The sequence below is a fragment of the Branchiostoma lanceolatum genome, chromosome 8 (genome assembly GCF_035083965.1).
Source record: "Branchiostoma lanceolatum isolate klBraLanc5 chromosome 8, klBraLanc5.hap2, whole genome shotgun sequence".
In the NCBI taxonomy this organism is placed as follows: domain Eukaryota; kingdom Metazoa; phylum Chordata; class Leptocardii; order Amphioxiformes; family Branchiostomatidae; genus Branchiostoma; species Branchiostoma lanceolatum.
The window spans coordinates 5,340,008-5,359,639 of NC_089729.1; the positions used below are offsets into that span (position 1 = coordinate 5,340,008).

A 19,632-nucleotide genomic window follows, 5' to 3' on the forward strand; every position below is an offset into this window, starting at 1 on the left:
ATGTCGCACATCATAACAATAAGTGTCAGTTAAGTCCCCCAATCCTAGCAGACGGCGGTCGCGCTGCGGCTTCGAGCTCGCTGCGACCTTCAGCCGAGCAGGCCGGCGTGATGTGCCTGAACTACCCACCCTCAAGTCAAGGCGCGAGGATGCCGCTGTCAAACTCTTCAAACAAATGCTGCAAGATGACGACCCCCTACACGATCTCGTCCCCCCCTGTAGATCCGCAGCCACTGGTCGGTCACTGAGGAACAAACACAACATCTCCATCCCCCCAGCTAGAACTAAAAGACTACTTAACGGATTATCTCAACTCAGTTTTTGTCCAACATGCACATCTTGGGTCTATCAGGAAGTAACAACAACAGGATTCATTAGTAACGTCAAACAGCTTTATTGATACTTATCTTCTATGATATCTCATATATTCATGTAAAACGACTAGTGCATTATTTCTGTGTAAGCATTGCGTTATCGGATCTATCGGTATATTTATAGTTATAGTACAGATATATGGTTCGTTTATGTGTTACTCCAAAGGGCGGTGATACCGGTTAACCGATACGGATCTAGCTATATCTATGGCCAACTTTCCACTCAGCATAATGACTGCATTAGTTAACAGATGGGTGTAGACCTAAACGCCTCTGCTTGGTGACATATCCAGCATGTTCTGAATATCCATTATCAATAAAGGTCCACCAATAGTGACATTTGCTGTGTCAAGTTAAATGCTCTGACCGACATCTTCACCCATGGTTCCCAAATAGAGTACATCATACATGAAAACATCCTATTCACAACATGTTTTGAAATCATAATTACAAAAGTTAAGTAGGATAGCATAGACTCTAGGTAGTGAAATAAGAGTCTTATGAAGGATACATTGTAACTGTTAGTTTAGAAAGGCACAATGCTTCATTATCGTAGCACAATAGGCCACTGCTATATCGATGTCTGTGATAAACGGTAACGTTGAAGAAGTCGATATTCACAATAGATTTACGTGATGTGTAGTGCAATCATGAATGTATCCAATTATACGCCCAATAGGTTAATGTATATGCAGTAAGGCGACGCGCCTAACCGCACTGACAATGAACTTCACTTAACTATATACATTTTTAACCTTTCGTTGCTTTATCATATAAAACTATATCACGATATGACCTACAGCAAGTCGATCTGTACAACTTTTCTCCAATAGACTGTTTTTATCCGCTGTATTTTGTGAACCGCACCCCTAAAGCAGTCTAGCTGCCAAAAAGGAAAGTCAACACGGCGAAACCCGTGTCCGTGTACATAGCACTCGCCTAATTTTCAGCTCGCTACCTTTTGTTTTGGTGCAGTGAAGTTGGAATTGCCGCAGCTATGAAGCAGACAATTGTATTTTGTCAAGAGGTTTCCTAAAACGGTTTTCTACCAGCGTCAGTCGTCCGTTCATCACACGCGAGATGACGATCCAACCAGAGACCTTTAGAGGGTCATGATCTACCCTTACCTTAATATCTCCTTTGTCATCCGACCTAGCAGGCCTGAAGCCTGCAACAACTCCCTATGTCTACTAACCTCCTTGGTCTACCTAACTTTGAAAAACTCAAGAGGCCCAAACATGAGCCGCACGGGCCTGGACTATCTCCTACCCACAGCATACGCTTGGCTCTCAATGTTCGCAGAATACAGAAGCAAGCTTAAGCCACCCGCGAACACCAGTTCCCCCTCGTCAGTAGTTGTACCAAGGCTGTGCCCTTTATCCCTCAATCATCCAGGTTTGCTGCTAGTATTGCTCGCGAAACTAACGAGGCAGGCCCCTGCCACCAATATGTACATAATGAGGAAGACTCTGTCCAGCACTTTTGCGAGACTTCTCCACTCTTTTTCGTACGCCCTGTGCCTTTGATGGTGCCGCATGATGTCTAGTACGTCGTTCAACTTTCTCTCGATGTCGTGCAGAGTGTTGGTCATCTTGATCTGGAACGCGTAGCAGTCCACCAGTTTGACGTCCTTCTGCAGTCCGCAGTGCACGCGGCTGTTGTTGGCGTACAGCGTGTCAGTGATGTCCGAGATGTCGTTCACCAGCTCGATCTTCGAGGACGACTCGTCCGGGTCGAGTGTGCGCAGGTTCTTGGAGAGGTCCCCCATCAGTAGGACCTTGGCCAGCCGCTTCAGCATCACCTCCCGAACCCACTTAGGGAGGGGCTCCACCGACACTGTGCAGTCACACACGTGCATGACGAATATGGTCATGGCCAGGGAGAAGGACATCAGGATCATGGTGATGATGACGTAACGACCTGCATGGAGAGAAGTGATGATGTGGAGTTGATAGTTGGATAAATACATACTCCTGAATACCCTGCTATAAAATCAGTACCATCTTGTAGCCTCCGTTGCAGTCCTTCCCACTAGCGAGTTTTCAACTTATCGGGTCCAGGTTCTTGGGGGGGCCGTATCTACTTGGGATCCTGAGGATACGGGGCCTCAAGCAGATACGGCCCCCCAAGAACCTGGACCCGATAGGTTGAAAAATCGCTAGTACAGGACTGCAACGGAGGCTAACCGGATTGATGATTTACGAAGTGCAAGAGATACCCATTTGATGATAAATGACCAACCTGTGGACTTTTGACTGCAGCATTAGAGTTTGTATGACGCTGTTAGTCATTAATGGCAAAAGGCAATCTAGACGATATTTTAGTTCTGATGACCAACATGTTTCTATAAGTCTTTGGAGCTATTGGATGCACGTTATGTCCGCAAGGGGCATCGGAACTTACCAATCCAAGGCAGTTTGTCTGATTCCGGCAGGACTTCGGTGATGACGAGCTGAAAGACGACCATGGAGAGGAGTAAGGACACCCCGAAGGACAGCCTCTCCCCGCTGTTAATGGGCAGGAAGAACGTCACGGCCATGATGAAGGTCAGGAGCAGACACGGTAAGAGCAGGTTAAACACGTAAAACGTGGACTTCCTCTGGAGACCCAGGGTAAAGGTGACGTCAGCGTACGGAGTCCCGATGTTGAAGTCTTCCCCGTACCAGATCATGTTCGCTGTTGCTTTGAAATATAAGACTGTCCACTCAGGGTGTTCTATGAAGCCCTCCAGACTGCCGTCCTCGGCCATGGCTCGCATCACCAGCTCGAAGCCGCTGTGGATCCACGGGCCGAACTTGAGCTGGCAGGCCTGCGTGTCGAACGGGAAGTTGGAGACGTCCAGGTGGCATGAGGACACGATGACGGCGGGGACCTCCCACAGGATGTACCCGTTACTGTGGATCTTCACGTACGTCTCTCGGTGCGACCAGCCGTCAAAGTACGGATCCACGCTGCAGGCACAAGGAGGACAATGATCAATGTTCCAAACAACACTTTATGTGTAAGACAGAAAATACCGCGTCACCCATTGTAATCACGTTGATACAGCCAATGAGGAATATGTACAGTACAAACATGATATTTCATTACAACGTCAGAAAAAAGGCAATACGTGATAAGCTCCTGTCTTACTTCTGGTATAGCACAATGTCGGGCATCCACACCTTCTTGGAAGGTACAGTGATCCTCTTAAAATTACCGAACTCTTCTGGATTCCACTGAAGATGGGTGTCATTCCAGCCCTGGGAAACGGTGAAAGTTGAACAAATTATCAAACAATAGCATGTATACGTAGCATCTCCACCATCAGAGATACCAGCTACCATCAACACAGTATAGCACTTTTGTAGTTAGTTAAAAAGTTAAAATCCTGCCCACACCATAAGGTGAATAGGGCGGTGCCCATCCCCGTTTCATAGCCCAGGGTCACACTGTGGTGCAATCACTGCAACAGGGGGCTAGTCTACTGGCAGTGGAATGTGTTTAACTTCCATACTGTTTCATAAATATGTACCATTTTTATAAAGTCTCTGGTATTACTCAATGCGCCTCTTGTCCAGAGGTGTCCTACCCAGGAGTTGAACTCGTGCCTTTTGGTTCCAAGCAATCAGAACCAGATGTAGTAAGTAACAGAAGCGCAGACCACTAGTAGAAGCAGGTAATATTTTGACAGCATAAGCAACAAACAAGTTTGCTTATCACCACAACATAAGGATTCCAAATTCAGAACTTGTAATTCATAATTCGAGCGTTGTATGCTACTTGGAAATCGACCGAAAACGGCTTGTCAAAAGAACTGCGTCATTAAAGTCCCCGGACAATTGACTCCTTTGAATTGCATGTGATGAATGGATGTCGAATCCCGATATTCAAAAAAATACAGGTCCAATGACTGTTAATTGTTCTGATGTCCTGAGACTGTACGTGTGACAGCCAGGCTGTAGGAAATACATCTCAACAGGGGAGACGCTTGGCAGGGCGGGAAAGTGTTTATAATGATGAAAAGTTTCCTGGCTAGAATTCAGCAGCAACACTGAACAGAACATTATGTACTACTGTTACAGTTTAACAGGCTAAGTGATTATACAGTGTTAGAACTATTCATGCCATATATAAGACCATGCATCAGATCACAAAGAATACATTGCACCAACTAATCCATACTGATTATCCCAGAGAGGCTTCTAGAAGCCAATTTGTATCCGTGGTAATAAATCAGAGTGTAGCATTTATTGAACGCACTCTGATACGTCTCTGTCTACGTAATCTTATCAGTGCAAAATGAAATCCAATCTGCTGGCAAGATTGAATAACTGTGTGGTGTAATCAGGCTGTTACACAGCGGTAGATCCTACCATGGTCAGCCACAGGCTCGCCGTCAGGGTTTGATGCTTCTCGTTCTGGAAAAGATGAAAATCGATTGCGTCAGAGTTAGAGTCTAAGACAGGTGGTAGATTGCTTTTGAAATCCCACACTCGGGAGCATTGTTCCAACATGGTGAGGGATTGGTTGGTGCATACAGGAGTAGTAGGCCAGACTCAAAAATATTCCCTTCTTGAGCCTCCTACTTTTCTTATTATCATTCCGTCGCCCCAAGTGGATCTTGAAAAGATAAAAAGCTCGTTGTTGTTTCGCTTAGACGATAGATAGATATTCCATCAGCTTTACATCTCGGATGGTAAGGGTCAGCAGACATGGTTAGTGTTGACGTCATCACAAGTGCATGGGGCGAAGCGCACCTGGGTCGGTTTACAAGTCGTAAGATGGTACACGGAGAACCAGAATGGATTCTTAATTTATTAGTTTGGTTGTGAATAACAAATCATTACTGAAGTACATCCCTGCTGAAAGACAATACAGTACAGGAGGATGGATTACAACGGCAGTTTGGACAATATTGATTAATGCAGATATCGACGAATCTGTGACGTAATCAGCATATTCATATTTCCTTCTGGGACTAGACATCGATCACTGAGCGACCAAAATTGGACGTGCGTGATCCATGATTTATAATTGGAATACGATGTATCATGTAAAAGTACGACTTGAAAGACAACAAAACACACCAAACGTAAAAACAAATCGATCTAAGGTCGTTGGTCGATCTGTAAAATGTTTGGTCGGTCGGCGGTCGCAGCCTCTAGTGTTAATAATCTATTACCAGATAGCAGCGCAACAGGAAAGCACCTCTCTCACTGGACCCGCGGCACGTTGGCGACCTCGCTGCGATCAAGCGATCTGACAGCGCTCTCAGCGAATTTCAGCCATAAAAGAATTTTTTTACGCGTTGTGTGTTTTATTATCTTTTAGTCATACTCGTACATTTTGCATGATATTCACACTATAAACTCAAGGGTAACATAAATCCAGTTAAGGACGCAGCAAAGCCGCCAGCGTGCCGCGGGTACAGTGAGATAGGGGGCTTAAGATGCGGCACACAACATAGATTTATTTCAAAGTTTCTTTCAAAGCAGAGATTTCAATTCAACGTCACAAATCCGACTGGCCCGTCCCAATACTGGGCTTACAGGTTACGACATTACCTGTATCCCGGCAAGCTCACTTATGAGATAGGCGGGACTAAATCACCGTATTTGTAGGCATAGCGGCAATCATTTCTGTAGGTTAGGAACTACTGAGTCGGAAAATACGCCCTGATGGAATTTCTATATTGAAAGTCGGTAAAATAGTTATAGATGCCAACAATCTATACTGAGGAATGTGGCGTGAAATTACGTAAGTTTGACGGGACGTGTTCTGTGAACTGAATATTTTCGCGAAGAAAAGTTTGGCGGCACCGTCATTCTAGTCAAGCGAACTCGTCTTTCCATGAAATGAGCGGTTCGAAATACAAACGCACCGAGACAAGTTTGTATCCGCGCCACGGCTCCTGTCGTATGAGACGTTTAGATCGTGCCTACGAAATGTTTAGTTTAGCTCTAAAGTGCCAAAATTGAAACCTAAAGTGCTTTCATGTTGTCAATGTGTACATGACAGAAATACAATGTTTGACGCCGTATCCATGCGCAACCGTACATCTCTGACAACAGTAGATGGAGATGAGTAAGGGAGGATCTATGTCCCGACAAGTAGACGCCCGAGATGGATCAAAGGATCCTTATGTTTCACGTGAAAGGATTTGCAGTATCCATCACGAAGGGTTTGTGGAAGATTTGTCGGTAGAAGAAGTTCCCAGGAGCATTCACTTTGGACACACGCTGTTTTATCGAACGTCCAACTTACGGCCGAGATGTGGTTTCCATGGCAGGGGATGTGCTAGAACATCACCATTTGTCTCTGGGTTTTCAGCTGATCGTTTGATGAGTTGCCTCGGTGAATAAATAACAATGAGGTGACATTTCTGTGTTATTTGACATTGACTATTGCAGACAAAGAGTTCCGATAAAGAACTTTTAAACTATCCAGCGGGGTGAACTTATGCAGAAGAAATCGAATCTATAAGTCCTTCAGAATAGGTCTCGTGATGCAACAGAGTAGAACCTGTTACATATTCTTCGCGACTTGGACAGCCTTTCTATCGCTGCATAACCATTGTTGTGTTGTAAAGCTATTTTCTGAATATCTAAGCATGTCGATGATATATGTGTTTAAAATGTGTGGGAGTGCCTTAAAATGTCGATGACTCGTTTGTTGATATGTGTGGGAATGCCTTACCATGTCGATGATGTGTTTTTTATGTGTGGGAATGCCTTACCATGTCGATGATGTGTTGTTTATGTGTGGGAATGCCTTACCATGTCGATGATGTGTTGTTTATGTGTGGGAATGCCTTACCATGTCGATGATGTGTTGTTTATGTGTGGGAATGCCTTACCATGGCGATGATGTGTTGTTTATGTGTGGGAATGCCTTACCATGTCGATGATGTGTTGTTTATGTGTGGGAATGCCTTACCATGTCGATGATGTGTTGTTTATGTGTGGGAATGCCTAACCATGTCGATGATGTGTTGTTTATGTGTGTGGGAACGCATTGCCACGTCGAAGGTATGTGTGTGTTTGTGTGTGTGTGTTTGTTTGCTTGTATGTATGTGTATATTTGTATGTTGAGTTTGTCTGTGTTGGCGGTGGAATGTATTTGTGTATGTGTGTATGTCTGTGTGTGTATGTATGTCTGTGTGTGTGTGTGCGTCTGTATGTATGTACATGTATGTTTGTGTGTGTGTGTATGTATGTCTGTGTGTGTGTGTGTGCGTGTGTATGTATGTACATGTATGTTTGTGTGTGTGTGTGTGTGTATGTATATATGTCTGTATGTCTGTCTGTATGTATGTGTGTATGTCTGTGTGTGTTTGTGTGTGTGTGTGTGTGTGTATTTATGTGTGTGTGTGTGTTGAGTTTGTCTGTGTTGGCGGGGAATGCCTTACCATGTCGATGATGTGCGTGAGCGCGACTCCCATCTCCACCATCAGGATGTCTGTGTTCTCGGCCACGGGTCGAAGTTCTACATCGTAGTTGTCGAACAGGTGATGGTACAGCAGACTGTCGTTCCTCGGGCCTGAAACGTGTGTGACACTCGTACATATCAACCTTAAGCACATACACTGAAGTAGCCGTTTGGTACCTAATTCCCTATTGGTTACAGAGTTAGGCAGCAGGGAGAAGGTTAACTGTACCGACACTTCCGAATATTCTAATCATCACTATAATGCTTAAGAAACGGTAGTCCAATGTGACCCTGTCATTTCATACAGATAGTAAAGCTGTTCAATTTCATTTCATTACATTACATTATAGTATTACATTAAATTACAAGGTACATTATAGAACTAATTGTCAGCATGGAGCCTTGAATAAGATTACGAAACTTAAAGACTAATCCCTATCTAATGAGTCTAAGCATTTGCACTACGTAATTGATCATAAATGTCTGTCGCTGTAGCAGATTAATTGAATGTATTCATTGTTTGCAGTGTCGAGGATTTGACTGTAACTTTGTCTTGCTTGGGAAAGTGACATTGTCTTGCTAATAGCACTTAACGAAAACAGAACAATTTTGAAAGACGAAAGAGTGCTATTTAGGCTGGCTAGCAGTTAAAGCTACGTACCCTCCTGGGAGTACATGTATGTGAAAGTGGTTTCTTAATGTCACTGATGAACTATGGTCTAAAAGCACCCTCTCGCAAATTGTTCAGTGTCTTCTGATTAGGTGTCATCAATTTGCCCCGGTAGTGGCATGTCCCTAATTCATATTCTCAAGAAATAATTGCACCTAACGCTACAGTAAAAGCGTGCTGTTAAAAGCCCTTCATTAAGCTAAAGATTTAGACCAACCCCTCCACTTAAGAGCAAATGTCTGAAAGAATCAAATAGTGGTGGCAGGGGTAAAAAAAATCGATTTGGCTCAAATTTTGCACAGTGATTGTACTTGGCCCACAACCCCTCAAAATAGCTTTCTTTTTGCTCAACACAGATTGTTGCCATGCATGGCAACAAGCCAAACGAGTTTTGTGGCCATTTTCCCTGATTTCGGCATGTCAAAAACATGAAAATTGGCTCATTTTAGGACATGATTACGATTTTGACAAACTTGTGTTGAGCAAAAAGAAAGCTATTTTGAGGGGTTGTGGGCCAAGTACTATCACTGTGCGAAATTTGAGCCAAATCGATTTTTTGACCCCTGCCACCATTGTTTGATCCTTACAGACATTTGCTCTTAAGGACCCCGGCCGTGCTAAAGATCATCGCCCTTTACACTGATACATGTACATGTACCTTGTCAGTGGGATCTCTCTAATCCTAGTGAAAAATCGCTCTGTAAGATAGTTTGATTACTAGACGCGTTTGAAAGGTCCAGGTTGTCAGAGAGCTTGATTGAAAGGTCAGTCGTTAGTCTAAAGTATTGATGAGAAGATTCACCCTGTCTACAGGACACATCTTCGAGTCAAACATCATCCGACCTGAGCCGAGCTGTCCGTAACGACCTTTAAATAACGACGGTATAGTAGAGCATCGGTCATTGGCTTGTAACTAATCCTCTCTAATCATTAGGCATAGTCTCCAAGCAGACCCAACCGTTGCAAAGACCGTATCCAACTGGTGGAAGGAGTTTTTTTTGCGACGGTGCCTGACAACTTCTCTGGCTGACTGGAGCTTCTCTGGCTAGCTTGTGCGATTTTAGCACCGTGGATATCTGCTTGGAGATTAATTAGGCATTCTGTTTAGAACAAGTATACATGGACCATTCCTGAGGTACTGGTACGATACAAGGCGTGTGGTTAGAGGGCTGGTAAGAGTTTAGAATCAATGCCTTTGTGATGTCGGAAACCCACAGCGCATAAGGGTACATGTAGGGATAAACACGGCACAGAAAAGTTGTTTTGTCCCGCCCACGGCCCATCATTCTGTAAACTGTGACACGTCGGTGTGATCTATTAGACAAGGGAAGATTGCATTAAAGATGAATCGTCTGTCGGTACACACAAATTAAAAACCGCACAATTAGAGTCAATATAATTGCCTCTCTACTTACTAACCAAGGTCTGAGGTAATCCTACTTAAGCTTCCTGCTATTTTGAGATAAAAGCGTGGACAAATCATAGTTATTTCATGTACTCCGAGGTTTTACAGCTTAGATTGTCAGATCAGTGCGCCCCGATATTGAGACATCACACAGCTAGTGGGTATATGTGCAGTTACAGACTGGGTAGATTGTTGAAGCTCGTGTAAGGCTAAGATTGCGTTCGGCCATTCAAATGTAGTCGACCTGAAAAACGAAAAGTGCATTCGAATAAAAAGGACACTGAATTACACAAAGCTCTCAAAGCAAACTAGGTATCTGGGCAAATTGCTCCGATAAACAATCAAGAAATTAAAATTTAATTGCAGGGAATGACGGTTTCTTGCCTTTGTTGTTGTTCTTTCCCGTATACCAAACTGCAAATTCCAACAGAACCTTCGTGTGGGTAAAACTCTGGTATCTTCATATGCAGATTTAACAGCTAGCCGTCAACACATCTTCTGGTACCTACCGTTCAGGTATGTTATGTTGTTGAGAAAAACTAAATGTGTTTGCTTACCACGTCCGCTAGCTTTGCTTGTCAGCAGAAGCGCCACACAGATCGTCGCCAGGCAACAGAGGGTTGGCTGGCCCATGGCTGGGTTCTTGATTCCCCCTTGCAGTAATTATATTTCTATAAAACAAAAGGGATACAAATGATATTATTTTGAAAAGGCAGTGAACTGGCAGCTCCTACTTTCTTCACATCATTATGCAGAACTTATTATGAATAACGCCCAAAATAGTTACTCATGCAACTGGATAAAATGTTAACATTCTTATCAAGTTGTTTGAGTAACCATTTTAGCGTATCTTATTACCTAGATGTCTAACGTTCATCAACTTACTATAAATAAATTTTCCCACCTAAATCCACATTTCGCCAGGATTAGGACCCTCGCAACACTCCACTACCCATATTAAAGTGCTGCTAGCGAAAAATGACCTTCAGTCGGCATTACCTTCCTACCCAGACACCTGCAGGGTGTACGTCTCTGGAGTATGAAAGCTTAAGTAAGGAACGGTTACTTCTTGAGACGTTGCCAATGATTCCCATCACCCTTCTGTGGTTTACCGTGGCGCACAGCTCATTAACTACCCGCACGGCGTGAAGTGGTGATACCGGCGGCGCACGGGATAATGACTCAGTAGTCTGCTGAAGAAGGGCGGCGAACACAAAAACTTTGCAGGCGACCTTTACCGACATGCTCACGTGTCTTGTATTTGAATTTCCTATACTTGAATATCTACATTCGAATATGTGATTATAGCACAGAAGGAGGTTTTCAACAGAGGCCTAAAAACGAGAAACGTAGCCCGCCCTCCACATATTTAGCCCTCTTCATCATTTTTAGGTATAAATATCGGTCAAGTAAAGTCGGACGTAGTGGTTCTAGGGCTCTTTATGTTAATCTATACAAATTAAGCAGATATGCCCCAAATTGAAAAAAAAGCAGCATAACTTGTGTAATACTTGTCCAAATGATATCAGATTTGGAGAAAGTCGCACGCAGCAGGAGAGGGTTCATTTTCTGACCCCTGAGAGTGTCTGCTTTGGACTATCAGAACATTGTTTGACACTGACAACAGTTTATACATCCACCATTCCGTCTCCCTGCACGAACGTTCGGCGTGGTGAAATTGAAGTGTACCGAAATCAAACATCCAATGTCAGCTATCGTTGGTGGAATGCTGTTATTGATACGGATCTCGTTTTTCTTACTAACCATTCTGTTCAAAGAAGAGCCATCTGACACAACATCTGAACTTTAATCAATCTTTATTGAGAAACCAACCTTGCAGGCATGTCTGAGGACACATTTGAATTTCATTAGATTCTTACAATTTCAAAAGTACGTTAAAAAAATTCCAGTGGGTCAGATAAAAACTACATCACAATCTTCATATGTATGGACTTATATACATTAAAACGTTTTCTTAAGACGAACAAAGACAGACGAATAAAGCGTACATGGGATTTGTAAGTCCAGGCTTTGTAAGTCCCTCAGAGCCCTCATGATATTTACACTCGAATCTGTGATTATAGTCCAGAAGGTGATTCTCAAAAGAGGCCTAAAATGAGAAACGTAGCCCATCCTCTACATATTTAGCCCTCTTGATCATTTTTAGGTATAAATCGAACTTTAACGTGTCCGGATGGCACAGACGACAAGACCACCATCATCGGGTACTGTTGATGGACCTGCCTACGCTACAACTCTTCAGGTTTTACGGGTGAGCGATGGGCGTGTGGGCCTCTAACTGTGTAAAAAAACACCGTCCACCCAATTACCGAACTGTGAGTACCACGGAGATGTAATAGGCGATAGAACATCACCATTCGAGCAGGTAATTGTCACAATTTTACGGGTCAAGATTTTGCTTGCTGATCTGAGGAAAGTTCGCCAGTCATTACTGCTCCTGGAGGCCCCGTGCTGTTAAACATCCTATCCTTACTTCAGTATTGTCTTTCTAACAGGCTGCACACACTACAGGCGGTTTGTATTCACCGACCGCAGCGATGCAAATGTAATGAGATCAACGTTAAGAACGTTATGTTCGTTCACCGTGTTGTGAATAGAATGTGGCCAATAACCATGAGCTGGGTTCGCGAAGAAACATGACCATGGAAGGTGCCGGGGTCAGGTAGAGGACCTACACACGGGTATGGCTTATTCACGCTGGACCTGTCTTCAGATGAAGGTCCTGGAGTTTCAGATGATTGAATGGTCATATTTTGACGGGAAAATTCGGTTTCTTGATTATCATCTCCGTGAATACGGATGAATTGTCTTCAGTATGTTTGTTTGTTTGTTTGTCAGGTTTGTTCCCGCTGGCACGGGTTCAAGTTTGTTGAGTTGTAACCGGAGACTGGCAGGATACAAAGATTGAGCTGGCCTGCTACATGAAAATTTCTTCGGCAGGCTGGCAGGAAGTGAAAATGGTCAAAATATACCTTGGAATGGAATGGACATGGCTATGTTCTATTTTGTCAAGAAGTTACAAAAAATATATATATTTCACGAAGGTATGAGATCTTCGATTTCTTGTTCAGTCAATGAACTTCATTGAAAACTGCAGAGTAGTAAGATCATACATATCATATACAAACAAAGCTTTTACATTAGAAATGGCACAAGGAGATGGGCTCTATTTGGAGGGTTTGGTGATAGAGAAAGGAGGCACATCAAAGAATTGTTAAGTGTTTGTATTCAACAAGTGCCGGTAGCACCTGGCTGACAACAGCTGAAAGTGTTTTTTTTTTTTTCATAACAGGTTAAACAATGTAGTACAGAGTTTCTCTGTCAGCTAGCCATGAAGTTGGTGATATTGACAAATCGATAAGGAGAAACCAGCGTAGAGGAGAGAGGCGACTTTGACCGAGGATCCATTCATTAAGGCTGCTGAGTGCGCTGTTTGACGCGCTACCATTTGAAGCCTGCGGGGTGTAATTGGATCCAAGGACCCCCATTGATAATCTGGGCATGTCGTTTCATATATGACCGGTACTTGGGCTTGTTAGGGCTTCACTGAACGTAAAGACCGTCCTGTGGCAAATATCCTCTCGTGTAGCGGTATGAAAAGGGGTTGCGGCAATGATAAACTGTTGAAAAAAAGTAAGGAACAATGTCACCTTATCAAGCTCACGTATTTGTACTGCAGAAAGATTAGCTACTTACTTTGTTTGTTACTTGTATGATAGCTAATGGAGTGAAAAAAGTATCAAGTATCAAGTACATAAACTTAAAACATCTTTAACCTAAAAATCTCATTAACCTCAGAACTGCTGTTCTATCATCCAAATGATGGTTATTTTTCTTCAGATCTGCCATCAAACAGCATTTTCGTCAAATTAATCCAGCACTATATATGCATGGGGCGCTGTTCCACCCAATAACGTCGTGTAAAAATGACGCACCGGCTGTCGCTGGGTATTGTTGTAATCACGTCATTTGCGCACACGTCACTTTCTGTTCCAGTGATGAATGTTGTGATTGGGTGGTAACAAGGACATGTCCGGAAGGACACCGTATGGGGCTATTTGACAAAAAAAGAACTTATGCTAGGTTCACATTTCCAACCCGGGGCCCGGCCGGCCAGCAGTGTGGGAACGAAAACTATGATATAAAAGACAACAAAACACACAAAGAAAAATCATTCCTTACCATACGTTATGTATATTCTTGATATGCAGCTTTTATTCTTTGTTTTCTCAAACAGCCCGGTCGGGCCCCGGCTTGGAAATGCGACCCTAGCATAACGGTCGTTCTTCTCGTGTGTTTTCCCTTTGGGATCAGACTAGTAAATTTTCAGTCAGAAAGTCATTTTTTTCTAGTTTCTGATTGTAATGAATGCTGAAAATGATATTCTATTCCAGCAGGTCATTCTTCGATTAAACCATACGCCACACCCCGTGTACCAGTTAGCGTCCCCCACTGCGTAAATCCTACCAACGTGATCCATCTCTGTCCTAGTCGTTGCATGATCTATTACTACCGGTTTCCTCGCGATAACAAGTATGGCAGCATTACAGGTAAAATGGGAATACTTTGATAATACCGAAAATACGCACCGTGATTCTAGGCTTATGCAGGACGAAATCCTCTATTTACATAGTAGCGTATGTACAAGAACAAGATGGGCATACCCTTATGTGTTGTGACGTTCAAGTACAATTTGGGCATGTAGATAAAAATTGTACAATTAATTAGAAAAGGACAAACTTTATTGAATACGTGTTGAGTAATGTTATGCCGTACTGGTGCGTTTTGTCTTTCACTGTATTCAAGATCCACAAATGTTTTTGTCTTTTTCCTGACCAACAGTTTGGGCAAAGGGCCAAGACCTTCAAACTGCTGTCGTACAACTGTTTATTAATTCTCCTATCGAGGAAGACCGAGGAATGGGTTCTTGAGATAAGAAACATTGATAAGTAACAGTGAAACCGGTGATAGAGAGAGATGTAGAGGACGTGTGATGAGAGTTAAACACTGTAAGTAACCCAGATACATAATCGTCGAAATTTCCGTAGTTATTTCAACACATCGTTGTGGTATGTGAGGAAATGAGAGCACATAGGCGCTGATTTAATATGGAGAAGTGCTTTGGAACCGGTTATATATCCATGCCAAGTACATTACACGTTGACCCCACTTTCCTAAGTACAAAGGACATGCTTCTTCTCATGAAGCTCCTTGGGGCCACGCAGTGTCTCCCGCCCATCCACTTTCCATGATGAGTTCCGTAGGCATAAGTGCGGGGTCCCAGGGGACATAATAGAGAGGAACCATTATACAAGCCGAGCTGTAGACAAATAACAGGCCGTTACTGTAGTGCACTGATTTCCTGGAGGAGTCGATTTGGAAGTGGCGAAATTGCACACTCACATCGACCAGACTATAGCAAACAAACACAGCTGCAAGCGGTATGATTCACTACTCTCCAATCAGAGTTTGGGTTTCGGCTTGTTTTTTAGGTTTAGGCGTTTTTGTCGGGCTTTCATTTTCGTCATGTCGCCAACATCATGAAGAAACCGTGACAAAATAGAAAGCTCGACAAAAACGCCTAAAAGGACGTCAAAAACAAGCTGAAACCCAACCTCTACTTGGAGAGTAATGATGCACTGCTACACTGGGTGACAAAAACAATACTTTTTATGTTCTTTCTGAATCGGAGCGTTAAATCAATTCAATTGATTTAACGCTCCGATTCAGAAAGAACATAAAAAGTATTGTATCCGTGTCCCACCAAATGGTTTGTTTTTCACTAGTTCACAGAAAAAAATTAACCCAAAATTGTATGATAAGATTTATGTATTTCTATATAGAACAACCACCTGTGACGTCATGACCTGTACAAAGTAGCTAAAGGATTTATAGTTAATCCTGCTACAAATCAGACTGTTGATGATCGAATGCCCATCATATATGACCCACAAAATACAAATATACCTTACAACATGGGCAGGCACAAGAACAATAAATAACGGTATGAAACCGTGTACCCCACTTACATCATAACACTTCTACACATTTTAAAAGCTCAAAACCCGACTTAGGCGGTCAGAAATGGATTCCAAGCATTTCGTATCCGCTCTCAGTAACTGTTGATTAAACACTATCTCTATCTTTCTTGACTCCATGGTCTTAGGAAAACTGATAATGTGAGAAGGGGTATGCTGCAGGGGCGAGACTCAGCGGCTCAACGTCAGAGCTCGTTTTATTCCCGCTTCGTCTTCTGTGGTAGACATTAACTACACGCGGAGCTTTACATAGTAACAATTAAGCCACAAGAAAGGGGTATATCTGCATCGTCAATTAACATGTTGTGTAAAAGAATTGACTGATCAAGGTTATGTTAAATTTTCTTTGTAGACTAGGTGTTAAGCAGGCAAATCTCAGACATTCGAATGACAACTTTAGGCAATATTTCACATAGCCGTATAAATCATGTTTTATCACATTAATCGATAATTTAATTATAATTGAATCGTTCGCTAAAAGCACGTCAATAGACTTTGCATCCGTAAACAACCCCCGACATCGCGCATACAAGGCAGTGTGCGGCCTCTGTGGTCTATCAAGATGCCTTGATCTTTGCAAATTTCGGAAAAACAGTGTCCTGTCGAAACGTACCGCTTGAATGAAGTGTTTTCGTTCAAAAAAAATGTGGAACTAGTGTAGTACATTGTATGAAATAAATCCGTTGGACTGGAACCTTTCAATAACACTTCTGCCTTGAAATGCTTTAGACACCCCACCCCATCAGAATTGTACAATAATATCCTGAACATTACCACCGTTTTGGAGAATTAAATGCAGGCAGAGGGTGAAACTACCATCACATACTACAAGAACCATCCTAAGAAAACTATATTAGTCGAATGAAAAAGGTAACTGGAGACATTGCGACCTCCAGCTAGAAAATTCACACATATCTAATTCTTCATGTTGTTTGAACAACTCTTGTACGGATACCTGTTAGCATGTGGATGGGCGCCGCAACTGAGAGTAAAGATACGGAAAAGGCGGTCTAGAAATCTACGCTAGATACCAACACATAACGACCGCGAAGAGGAATAAAGACTAAGTAGAACACACTTACTCTGAAGCACAATCCCTGCACAAGTCTCCAGACCGGGCTGCACGCAGTGTAGCAGAAGATCTCCCCCTCCAGTCAAGCTTACCTCCGGGAGCAATTGACTCGGTAAATGGGAACTCCCATGTCACCCCGCTGCATCGATAAGGAACAGGGTAAGTCTCTGCGCCTGCTCAGCTGTGACCTCTGGTGGGAACGACAGAGAAAGTCAGCTTAGATCTCGCATGAGCTGGTGATGTAACAAGTGTTTACGAGTTATAGTCTGATGGTAAAAACATGTCTAGTAATTTCGTCCATATTTGTTATGGCGATATTTCTCTATGTCTTCTATAAGCAAGTTTTAAGAACATTCTATACCGTCATTAACAGCAAAAACAGTCTATCAAATCTCAATGATGACACAGGAAACAAACCTCAATTTGTTAACGGAGATTAGATCGGTTAAAGTTGAAATAGATTACACTGACCGCATTATTTAAACATCACGTTGAACAACACAGTATGATGCTTAAACATGCGCTTCTATGGGGATGTATGTATGTATGTCTATGAAAACATCATCAAGAACAGCACAATGGAGTATTGACGGCATTGGTGTGACGTATGTGATTATATCTCATACCCACTATCATCCTAGTGGCAGTTCTCACAACCCAAGAATGACCTAAGAGTTCATTATTCACAGCGCCATTCATGCAATTTCCGCCGTACACATTACCATTCAAAAATCAATAGCACCCTTTGCACGTCAGCAGTTTAAATGTAATTCCTCCACTTAGGGTAACGAGGAAAGAGGAGTTTTTTGTGTTCAGATGTCAACATCAATCGGGCCCTCCACGAGACACTGTAAAGAGCACGTTTCAAAAACAAGTAGTTAAGGAGATTGGTGGAGGGCAACTTTTAAAATATTCAAATTTAGTGGTCCAAAATAGATATGTGAATGATTTATGGTCTTTCTACAGGATCTACATGTGGCAATATTCATCAAACAGGCCAGTTTTCTCCAAGTGAAATACCAAACGTCGTACTCATCGTGGACATGGGAGATTTTTCGACACTTAACACCATGGAGAGGTCAGTAGTGATACTGGAAACGTAGTACTTTTACACTAACGACAGTTACATAACGACAGTTACATAACATACTTTTTAAATGTGAGATTATGCAATCAGTTTTGAGACTGTCTGACGAAGTTCAATTTATGCCTGAAAGCCTTGATTGCATCGTCACATGAACCGAGCCAATGTCAAACTTGTAGAATTATGAATCCATCATAAACTTAACAACAAAGAGAGACCGCAGTGACGGAAGATTGCTTAAAAAAAACGAGAAAAACAAAAAAAATTCATAGTCGCAATATAGAATACAAACATAATCAAACAAACTGTACCCAAAGTATCGGTATGTAGGCAAATGGGGTCAGAATTACCATACTAAGCCGGAGAATTGGTAATAAATTGGCTCTAACCCTCCAAAGATTAAGGTCTCTATTCCAATCACAAAGGGAGAGAATACATTGGGAAAGGCCATTGAAGGTTAACGACATTGCCTGAGGAATTTATTTCTGCATTTTCCTGATGTAAATGTTTGTCATTGATGTCAAAATATGAAGCCATCTTTGTGTCGGACTGAAGATGAGCTAGGTGCAGTGCAAGTCTCCCAGGACTACGTGAGGTGTTTATAAAGAAGTCCAACCAGGGCAATCAGGCTTATACATCACTAAAACTATATATTCTTCTTATCTTTTACTTACTTTTTTATCCATTACTTTTTATCGCCTTGTCAATGACTTCTACAATATTGATGCAAGACTGAGAGATAGAAAAAACGTGTCCGCGAGTCATCATGTCCATTCCGCCATCTTTTCCACTTCCCCAAATCATAATACATCGTGATACATCATCCGCAAATTAAGGCTGTTGTTTCTGTGGCGCCCTCGTCTTTCTTTTCTCACTAGATGTCTTGTGCCTTTTGTAAAATGAATTAGTAAGATATCTTGTACACTATGCCAAAGTATCATGCTGACATGAGGCATATCTTCGCCCATGAACCCATGTGAACTCCACGTTGAAGAATTGACATTTTCAAACCAATATCTCTCCCTCGACCTTTTCGGCTACAAAAATAGCAACCAATACCGGCGACCAATAAGAATCGTTATGTCAGCTAGTATGGCTGGAGAAGCCGTCTGTATGTCGCCTGACATGTAACATAGTATGGGCGAAATATGTAAAAAAAGGTTTGGCAAACAAAAAGTTGCCTTCATTATGAAATCTACGGGGTCAGAAAGGATTGACAAAACTTAAACACACAGAGTAACACAGAGAGTATTATATAGGGCCTTCATATTTTCTGTTTTAAAACCTTTTCTTTGACTTTGGAATTGACTTTAAGATTTTAGTATCTGTGTTCCGAAATATCTTTTTCTGCAATTTACAGCATGTATATTATGTTCTCATTTTGCAACTGCTTTTTACGATTTACAGTATATATGTATATGGCCGAAAACTTCTCTTATCTTTGGAAAAGGACGAAAGTTGATGTGCGGGTGGATGTCATCCATATAATCAAATCAACTCGGGCTAACAGACAGTCAGATCAGACATAAATGTCACAGCTCACAACAGTCCGGACCCA

At 42.4% G+C, this 19,632-nt stretch overlaps 2 protein-coding genes across 2 annotated transcripts in view; both read right to left on the minus strand.

Annotated features, from left to right (window-relative positions):
* The window catches only part of LOC136440108 (transmembrane channel-like protein 7), a 382,010-nt gene that overhangs the window by 239,349 nt on the left and 123,029 nt on the right, over positions 1-19,632 (minus strand). The window lies entirely within an intron of this gene.
* On the minus strand, positions 379-17,188 carry LOC136440901 (neuronal acetylcholine receptor subunit alpha-10-like). The gene is made up of 7 exons (XM_066437066.1): positions 17,001-17,188; positions 10,417-10,530; positions 7,765-7,895; positions 4,730-4,774; positions 3,507-3,616; positions 2,778-3,325; positions 379-2,294 (listed from the first exon to the last, which is right to left on the minus strand). The coding sequence occupies exons 2-7, from the start codon at positions 10,490-10,492 to the stop codon at positions 1,762-1,764; spliced, it is 1,443 nt and encodes a 480-aa protein (XP_066293163.1). The 5' UTR covers positions 10,493-10,530; positions 17,001-17,188; the 3' UTR covers positions 379-1,761.